The following is a 10,547-nucleotide window of genomic DNA, read 5'->3' as shown; positions in this document are numbered from 1 at the left end:
TAGGAGCATAATACTGTTGAGATGTCCCCAAGAAATTCATCTGAAGGCATAGCTTCATGGCACTCATTTTCATCCACAGTGTAGGCTGCAGTGTGGCATACTGATTTTGTTTAAGCTTTTACTTCCTTTAACCATGGCCCATTTGCATTATTAAGCTGTAGCTGTCCAGTGACCAACCAGTGCCATTTAAAGAAATGACTGGCATCCGTTTGAGTAAGAATACAAAAGAATAGTATATTAAACAAACTGGGTTTATTGTAGACAATTGTAGACAGATAGTGTTTCCTAAGCTTGCTATGGAAAAACAAGATAGGTCACATTTTCTAGATGTAGCTACCTTCAGCTGTACGTGTATTCTCTGTTATAAGTTGAGCTGATTATGGTTTGATTATGACCTGATTATGACCCTTTGAAAGTTGCATTGCTCTGAACAAATCCACTATTTCTATTGATATAGGCTCGATCCACCCACCCACCCACCCATATTCATCCATTAACCCATTTTCTTTGATTTTCACGGGTGTGCTGGGCCCAATCTCAGCTGTCATAGGCTGAGAGACAGTAGGCACCCCGGACACATCACCGATCTGTTGCAGAGCTAACACAGACAGAGAAGCAGACAACCACTGACTTTCACATCAACACCTATGGCGAACTGAGAACCACCAGTTAACCTAACCCCATGCATTGGAGTGTGGGAGGAAGCAAGAGTACATGAGAGAACCCACGCAGTTTCAGGGAGGACATGCAAAATCCAAACAGCAAGAATCCAGGACTTTCTTGCTGTCAGGTAACAGTGTTAACCACTAATTTGTTTGACTGCTTATATGTAAACATGTATTACCATGGCACTAAGAACCTGCCACTAATATCAGATTGATCCATTTATAAGTAGTACTGAATTTAAAAGTTGTTGCATTAAAACAGACCATTTTTGTTTTTCATTGGTTAAGATACTTATGCCTTTGTTCAGTGAGTTTTCTGCTGCATCTATGGTGGACAGAGTTTGCAGTGATTCCTGGGTTTTGAGTATTATGTGGTGTGCATATATGAAGAGAGGTTCAAGGAAATTGAATCACTGCTCTGATTCACAGCTGGATTGCGGGTCCTGTGGCACAACCAAGCACTCTTTTCCAGAGACATGGATCCATGCTAAGCTGACATAACACCGATCCATCATTTGTGGCTAAGGAGACTACGTTGGAAAGCTGACAGCTCATTATGTTTAAATACCCACGCGATTTGTTGTATCCTCAGACTGGATCTGCTGTAATATCACAACTGTTACGTAGATTTGTGAACTCAAAAATTGTGTACATTTAATGTTAGTAGCACTAAATTCTTTCTAAAGTGATTTCACTGTGACTTAGAAATATAAGCCATTTTTGCACCCTGCCTCTTTTGGAGCTATCTGGTGATAACAAGCCAGGTGGTCTCTTCCTCTTTCATAAATAATGCTTTCAAGAATTTCAAGCTTTTAAGTGCAAGTGGATGCCTTCTCTGTGTGCTGACCATTAACATCCTTCCCTGTATGGCTCTGGGATATTTTCCTCTTGTGTGTAATCCCAGTACAGAACTGGAACATAAGAGATTAGTGCATGCACCTTGATGTGGCCTGGTACACTAGTCAAACTTATTAGGCTAACTGACACTCAAAAAGAAGTTTTGGGGCTTTTCAATGACCTCTTTGATATTGAAGGGGATTTTCGGGTTATATTAGCTAGCTTGACTAGAAGATTCTTTCAGAGGTCTTTCATTCTTCTTTCTTGTATCTGGAGTCTGTTTGGACAAATGTTCAATTCATAAAGGAATAATGGAAATTATTAATGGAATGTGCACTTTATTGAAAAGGATGTTGTTCTTTAAGATACAGACGGGACACTGTCAAGATAGTGAAAACTGTATCAACAGTAACATGATTTGTTTGTATTCAGTGTAAATAAATGGCTCTGATGCTGATAAAGTACTTTTTAAAAAAAAAAAGTTGTACCTCCTCAGTTATTTACTCCTTGTTTACTGCTTGGGTGCCACACAAAACCCAGGTGTTGAGCTCATGAGAGCTGTTTTCATGTGTGTATTATTATCTCTGTAAAATCAACAGATGGGGTCGCGGAAGGAAATGGTTTTGCAAGAGAGCTGGCAAAAGGCTTTTTGGCACGTGATTTGGATAAACAACTTTCCCTGAAATTGCACTGGGGAGATGCAGAGTGACAGATAAATGTGCTATGCAAACTGGGCTTCCTGGATTGTGTGCCATTTTGTTATTGGTACCCGATGAAACATGGTCATCCCTGATGACTGATGACACTGTGTGTGTCTTTCTTTCGGTGCATCTCTATTTTAGGTCTGAACTTAGGTCTCACGTTGCCAGCCCAGTGTTCATCTAAGTATAAACTTAAAGACTGTACTTCTGAGGTAATTTATAAGAACTTATGTTGTTTTGGCAACACACATTTCAGCCCTCACACGACCCATGCGTGTTAATGGATGGTATGTGCAGTTGAAAGTTGTAAACAAGGAAGTGATCTGTATGATCTGTTCCATATGAGGCAGTAGTTATTAACTTCTTGAGCTCCTGCTTTAAGGCAAACGCTCTCATTCTCATCTAAAAAAGATAAGAGCTTTTGTTATGTGAAGCCACCTGAGCCACCTTCCCTTATGACATTAACACAAGCAACATCTAGATTTCATACCCATCTCATTTGTTGTGTATTCCACTCGTACACCTTTCACACCTTTGCCCTGATCAATGCGATGTGAAAAAGTCCCCCCGAAAAGAAAAAAAGAATCAAAGAGGTATAGTGTAAGAACAATTTGGATTTCCTGCTTGGTCTGGTGTTAAATTCACTGCTTATGTTTGGTGCAAATTAAAATAACAGCACTTGGAAATTGTAGCCGATCTCTAAAGCAAAAACATCGATAAAACCTTCAAGTACAGCAAACTTAAAAAAAATCTCCAGTGTTTTGTTTTGTATGAAGCATTTTTCATGTTCTACCCTCCCCCATGTTTTCTCTCCTTCCTCTTTGTTTGCTTGATCCTCTCCTAGGTATCTCGTCTCCTCCCAGCGACAGCTGCGTGTTTCTGATTGGGTGAGGGGTGGGGCTTGCTCACTGCTTCTGCTGTTTTCTAGCAGGCGGATCAGCCCAGCTGTCAGTTTCGGTAACAGGAGGCGACGAGTGTGGTCGCTGCTTACGCTGCTTGAATTTCTTCAGGCAGCTTGTAGGAGCTTTATAATCATTTTTTTACTAAATGTACAAGCACAACGAACATACCGCTTAGTCGGCGAGCCTTATAATTTGCTCTCCGGGAAAGGAAACTAATCGGAATACGGGATTTCGTCGTCCTTCCTGTTCAGCCCTTTGTTTTTTACTGCTTCGGTCAAGTGGGAGAGCAGCAGCGCCCCCCTGTGAGCGAACAGGAAACAGCCTGAGGATAGGGAGCCAAACGAGCGGCCGAGCCTCTTGCCTCCCGTACGACGTGGGCCCCCCCAGCTCAGCTGTCCGATGCGGGGTGAGGATGAGTCCCGCTCTGGAAGCCCTCATGCAGGCGGAAGGGACTCCTTATCCCGGAAAAGGGGTGATGCTTGAGCCGTTCGTGCACCAGGTGGGGGGCCACTCTTGTGTGCTACGGTTTGGGGAACAGACAATTTGCAAACCCCTCATCCCCCGAGAACACCAGTTCTATAAGAGTCTCCCACCAGAGATGAGGAAGTTCACCCCTCAATATAAAGGTGAGTCTGTGCATCCCAAATATGAACTATTGAGCTGCCCGTTAGAGCAGCATGCATCTTTTCATTTTCTCACCTCTGTGCATGCGTTATATAAGAGTCTCATGGGTGCTTTTAATATTGCATTGCAAAAAACAAAACCTCTATTACATGCAATTTTGCGCTTATTTGCCGTTGCAATACCTTAAAGTGCATTGTGTACACAACAACACTACAGAATGTATGTTGAATATTTGTAAGCTGAATGCATTGGCTCCAAAACGACTCACGTTACATTGTCAGTCATGTTGGAGCCTTTGGCAGACACAGCTATCCGTTTTCTGGCTATATCCCTCATGTGCAAGGCAGGGTTTCAAGTAGCGTCAAACCTAATGGCTTGACTTCCTGCCAAGAGAATGAGTAGCCAGAGTATCCAGAGGTCTTTGACTGTGTGACGCTTTTAAGGCAGCTATAGTTTCAAGATGCGTATTAGTGGGCCACGGCAAATCTAAAATAACTGCGGCAGATCACCAGAGTAATAATTTACAAGTCATTTGAGGAGATTTCCAGGTCTGGTTTCAGGGAACGCACGCATAAAGACTCACACACACACAGACCTGAAGCAGGAATGCTATGTTCCCTGGTTGCATTCAGGTCCACAGTCTCTCACAGTTTCCCCTACAGACAATTACACCTAGTACATGCTGATACGGAGATCTTCAGGCAGAGATCTTTTGACGTGATGTGTGGTAACTGAATCCACGGTCATGCAGCATGGGGCTATAAAAAGGTCCTGGATATGGAATGGGATGTGAGGAGCTGATAGTATAGTAGACGTCTGGGGCCTTCAAATGCTCAACCCCACTAGCATTTTCCAGTCTTACATTTCACATTATGATGAGAGACGGGGAAAGAGCTGTGTTCTTCTAAAGGAATGTAAGGTTCCTTATCCGCGATTGTAGATAAATGTGTCTCAGCAGTATCTGATGATTTAGGGACATCTTGCAGTGGAATACTGGATTAGAAACATTAAGACTTTTGAGCAGATGTAGATTAAATTTATAAGTTAGGGATCACTTATGCTGTGTAGAGGATACTATATTGCAATTTAATGTCACGGCAGTGACCTGAAAAAAGATTGGACAGGAACGTTTGTACCTAATAAAATGATATTGATAGCAATAATAATGTCTAAGTCAGTTTAGCCCTACTCCTGTACTACAGTCGATTTGCGCAACTGGGGTGCAATAATCGCGCACTTGATATACGTTTATCACAAATTTATGAGCCCTTTTATTGAAAGAAACTCGGAGTGACTCATAAGTTCCTTTGCTGGCTGCAGTGGTGTAATGACAGTGCAGTGCTGAGGCACACATTCCTTCAGAGGCGGGGCTTCCTGCAGACTGATGACGTCAGTGCGCATGACATAAGTCAAGCCTCCGCCTGCGTAGAAGGATGGCACCCATGATCCCGGGGCCTGCCATTTAACATCCAAATCCAGTGCCATGTTATTTGCATGGCTGTTTTTTGTTGTTTGTTTGTTTTTTGGTCATTGTAATAAACTGTCATTTAATTTTCTAATTCAGTGGCTGATTTGTAATGACTCCTACTGCTGCTTGGTTTTGGTATCATGTTTTGTGTCATGTAACTTGGATGTTACATCCAGATCTAAAACAGTTCCTCTTGAACTGTTTCAACCACATCCCCTCCCTCCTTCCTGTCTGTGGTTGATCTGTTTCGGCCTTTGCAGCTGTGATGTTTATTCTCAGTGCAACACCTCCCCCACTCTGCCTGCAAGACGCAGGTCCTTGTAGGGAGTGTTATTTTGGGGGGGGGGACCCCGGTGGCTTTTTGCGGGTCATGTCAGAAATTAGCATTGGCGTCAAAGTACACTGGGTTTCTTTTTTTCCCGCTGAAGGCCTTCCAGAAACATCCATTAGTCCATGAGTTTATCAAATTGTGTTAATTATTACCAACTGAAGCCCTCAGTGCATAATGTGGTAGTGCATTTGAAATATGAACTATGTAGATATACTTGCTCTTTTACTCATGGTGGATCATATAGTTTTCTTTGTGCAATTGCTTTTTCAAATTGTGAGAATTTGTAAATGTAACAAACATGAAGATAAAACCTCTCCTTCTATTTCTCTCTCTCACACACTCACTCTCTCAGGTGTAGTTTCAGTCAGTTTTGAAGAGGATGAGGAAGGGAATTTGTGCCTCATCGCCTACCCCCTCCACAGCGAATCAGGGGACCTGGAAAACAAAGACCCCTCAACAGACTGTGAGCCCAAGAGCAAGATGGTGAAGTGGAGCAACAAAAAGCAATCCCCTTTGGGCCCTGAGAATGACAACTATAGCAAAGACAGAGGTAGACACAGTCGTAAAGAAGACAAGATTATAAGGTAAGAGAGCAACTTTATTGTTTCACGGAAATAAGAGTCATGTTGAAGATGTGTATTGTTATGAAGCTCTGTAGCACTGAAGCTGATGTCTTTCTTCGTTCTCTCCTCTGCAGTTATAATCGTGATGAGATGCAACAGCAACAGCAGGCAGAGGTACTTTACTTTAGCCTGGAAAAAGGCAATGTGGTGTCACAGATCAAACACAACCCCTGGAGTCTCAAATGTCACCAGCAGCACTTACAGAGGATGAAGGAGAATGCAAAGCACCGTAACCAATACAGTATCCTTTTACCACATGCTTGAAGATATGAGAATTCTCAGTGTCTGCTGAAGTGACTGAAGTGTTCCCTTTTTTTTTTTTTTTGCCATGTGATCCTTGACTCTCCCTTTACAGAATTTATCCTTTTAGAAAACCTTACGTGGCGCTATAGAGTACCGTGTGTCTTAGACTTGAAGATGGGAACTCGTCAGCATGGAGATGATGCATCAGAGGAAAAGAAAGCCAATCAGATTCGAAAGTGTCAACAGAGCACATCTGCATCTATTGGGGTGCGACTTTGTGGCATGCAGGTAAAGTATATTTATAAATGAAACCATATATACGTGTGGGGGTTTTTGTATTTACTTGTTTATGTGCCGCTGTAGTGCTTATGTTGCTGTGTGACCTTTGCAGGTGTACCAGTCAGAGCCAGGCCAGCTGATGTTCATGAATAAATACCATGGGCGAAAGCTGACTCTCGCAGGCTTCAAGGAGGCTCTCTACCAGTTTTTCCACAATGGGCATCGCTTGCGTCATGAGCTGCTGTCTCCAGTGTTGCGGAGACTTCGCGAAATGCAAGCTGCCCTCGAGGCCTGCGAGTCTTACCGCTTCTACTCTAGCTCCCTGCTCATCATCTACGATGGCGACCCTCCCAGGGCTCCCACTAGACCTAGACATAGAGGTGGGGAGGAAGGTGATGAGGATGAGCCATCTGATGAGGAGGAGGAGGAAGAAGGTGCCTTTGGTTTCCCTCGCTCCTCCTCTGCGGGTGTCGGCGCAGGTGTGTCCGGGGGGAGCAGCAACAGTGGCGGTAGTCGCTCATCCCACAGCGCAGGAGAGGCTAGTAGCCCTGTGGTGGATGTACGCATGATTGACTTTGCTCACACCACCTGTCGCCACTATGGAGAAGACAGCGTAGTGCACGAAGGCCAGGACAGTGGGTTCATCTTCGGCCTCCAGAACCTGATCACAATCATCTCCGAGCTCGAGGATCACAGTGCAGACTGAGGCTGGACTTTAGTCAGCATGGTCTAAATTTTAAGCGTGGGATGAGCTCACTGAGCTGAAACCCTGCTACCCCAAGATGCATTATCCCTATGCCTATGTAGGGGTCTGATTGGTGGGAACGTTGGACGCCTCTGCGTGAGGGGATCGTTTCAATGGTGGTACCTGTGGTCTCACTCACCTGCCAGAGGATTGGGCTGCCTGTGCCCTTTTTGCACTTTTCAGAGACTGCTCCTTTTTTTTTTTTTTGTAACACATGATAGGAGAAGTGTAGTATGAGAGAGGTCCTTCAACAGAGACTTCTGTAGCATCCTAGGGCTCTCTTCCTTCCTCTCGCCCCCTGGTACAGATACAGTTCTTTATTGTTAAGTTCTCTCTGAGAGAGAAAGCCTGAGGCAGAGAACATTGAAGCTGTAGGTAACTAGAAACCTGTCGTGGTGCTTTACCTGTGATACTTTTTTTTTCCCTTGGGATGTCACTTTGACTGCTGGTCCCCAACAGCACAACACAATCATGGGGAAGCTGATTGAACAAGCTGACCTTGGCTGACTGGGTCAGCAGACATGTAGCAAATGAGAAGCTTGCATCAAATAAGGACATTTTGTGTCTATTAAGACCCTTATATGGTTTGTGTGTTCAAGTAAGCACTTGGATTTACACTTTTTGGTGGAAGAATATTATTTAGTTCAATAAGAAGGGATCTGCCTTTTTCAACAGTTGTTCCCCTGTACTTATTGCCTATAAACAAAAGACTTTTTGGAAAGGGAATATTATCCTTTTTTTCTGGTCATTATCTTTTTCCTCTTTTTCATTCCTGAAAATTTGACTTGACAAAGAGAATATATTGATAAAACACTAAAAAGACTATAGACTATTTATTTCAACGGATTGTTAAAAATGTAAACAAGTACATTCCATATTACCACTTTAAATGTTACGTCCTTCTTATACAGACTTGGATTTCTTTTGTTATTGGAAGAGCTCTCTTGTATAACTGTGTGTTAACAGTATCTTGAAAATAAAGGCATTCATTGAGATAAAATTCATTGTCTGTGGTTTGAATTTCAGAAACAAGTATGGGTTATGAAATAGATCGTGAGGATCCTAATGAGTACCAAAAACTGTGTACTTTTGACTAATAGTAGTACTTCCAGTTCCCAGTTTTGATTTGGGAACACAGACACCCTCTGCCAGTGTCAAGATTAAATCTTTCCTTTTCGATAAAGGATGTGGTTAGAGCTGGATCAGGTGACCCTGAACGATTCCTTAGTTACGCTGCAATAGGCCTTGGCTGCTGGTGACTTCCCAGGATACAATAAGGTTTTCTTCAGTCACCTCCTTTTACTCCATGTGTTTATACACTGCTGTGAATTTCATCACTAGTTATTATTAAACTCTGGCTCTCTCTCCTGAAGTCTGTCTTATGTTCTGTGTCCCTCCCCTGATCAGCAGATGGCTGCCTCTCCATGAGTCTGGTTCTGCCTGAGGTTTCTTCCTGTTAAAAGGGACTTTTTCCTTCTCACTGTTGCCAAGGTCTTTCTCATGGGGTGGTAGGGGTCATCTGATTGCTGGGTTTTCTGTGTATTACTCCACGGTGTTTACCGTACAGTTTTAATCACCTTGAAGTGACTATTGTGATTTGGCGCTATATTAAAAAAAAAAACAACAACAACAACCAAAAAAAACCCCTGAAATTAAATTGCTTGTGTTGACTATCACCTGCATTTGAACTGGAGACATCATATTTAGATCACAAGTGAGGTCATCTGTGAGGTATTGGATGTTTTCATAGTGCACTTAATGTTCCAGTGTGAATGAATCAAACTTGAAGCTGCACTTCAATACACCTAAGGCTAATGGCTGTCAAAGATTGAGGAAGAGGTGACTCATAATTATCAGTAAGAGTCATTTGCTGAACTGGAACTGCTAGAATGGGGAAAAGATCAAATATCACAATGCTGAAACTAGACCTGCCCTGTAACTGTAACATAAGGAATCAATGGTGTGGAAAACATGCGCCTTTATTTTTTTTGCACCTCATACTATGAGTTTTTCCATCCATTATCCATTGTTCATATTAGGCAGGTACAAACAATGCTTTCTTTTATGAAAGTAACATCTCTCCTTAATGCTGTATAGTACAAAAAGAAAGGAGTCGTTGTTTCAAAGAAAAAACATGTTTTCATATTTGAAAGTGTAAACGTAACTAAATAAAGTGCAGTGTTAATGTAGCATAAAAACATTAACCTTCACAAAGCAAACAATTATTTTGAGTTGAGACCATGTTGACAAATGACAAACAGTTTTTGTGCGCAAGTTGAACTTCAAAGGATCATTTTTCCTAAGAGAGTTCACTAGAGGTGTGAAATTGTGAACATAGGATTGCTTTTTGACCACACAGAGACAAATGTTTTTTCTCTGAAGAAGTCTGGGATTTTATGAAAGCTCAATTTAGTTGTTAAGCTCGAATATAGAGAAAGATTAAACCACTCCTGCCTTAATCGTGATGTGATGTGAGTGATGAACCTCATCCTCATTTTGATAAAGGTTTCGGCATAAAAACCATTACTATAGTACAAGTATGAAAATATCAGACACCCTTTCACTCTGTTTAGACAGAATTAATCTGTGGGGGTGGGCAATGATTTTTTCCAAGTGGCAATAAATAAAGCAAAATTGAGTTCAGCTTATTGGTGCAGCCCTCAACAACAATGCTAAATTCTCATCTAGCTTCTTGGGAAAATTAATTGGCCACCCTGACACAGAAAGCTTCCCAGAGAACTGGCTTTGGGTTTTTCCTTTCCTTTCGCAAGTTTGCTTGGTACGGCATAAACACAAAGATTGCTTACGCTGCATGCGTCACTGTCGTTACAGAGTTCATTATTAAGCAGTTTAGTTGAGGTTTTTGGCACAGTTGCTCTTCGGCGGTGACATTGGTGACTGATCTGCACAAAGCTCAGATTACAAACTTCTATTCAATAACAGTTCCATAGTGATAAGCAGGAAGAATGAGAAGGTGTTGGCCAGCAGCTCAGATTAGTATTTTCTAACATACTGTATGTACCCTAAGCTCCACAGTGAAATGTGTTGCCTGTTAAAGCTGCCAGCTTTGTAGTCTGCCTAATCAGCTTTCTAGTGCTGGAAAAGAGTGAGGAAAGTATGGCTAGAATT

General features: G+C 42.3%; 1 protein-coding gene across 1 annotated transcript; it reads left to right on the top strand.

The window, feature by feature from the left end:
- The first annotated feature begins 3,413 nt into the window (after positions 1-3,413).
- On the top strand, positions 3,414-8,418 carry ip6k2b (inositol hexakisphosphate kinase 2b). Its single transcript, XM_084928389.1, has 5 exons — positions 3,414-3,731; positions 5,881-6,112; positions 6,226-6,392; positions 6,507-6,682; positions 6,786-8,418. Exons 1-5 carry the CDS (start codon positions 3,518-3,520, stop codon positions 7,377-7,379), a joined length of 1,383 nt encoding a protein of 460 aa, XP_084784515.1. The 5' UTR covers positions 3,414-3,517; the 3' UTR covers positions 7,380-8,418.
- The last annotated feature ends 2,129 nt before the right edge of the window (positions 8,419-10,547 follow it).

The sequence above is a fragment of the Perissodus microlepis genome, chromosome 5 (genome assembly GCF_051167445.1).
Source record: "Perissodus microlepis isolate ML-2025 ecotype Zambia chromosome 5, ASM5116744v1, whole genome shotgun sequence".
NCBI classification, from domain to species: Eukaryota; Metazoa; Chordata; class Actinopteri; order Cichliformes; family Cichlidae; genus Perissodus; species Perissodus microlepis.
Note: the sequence above shows the minus strand (reverse complement) of the source record. Positions and strands in the feature narration are given on the sequence as shown.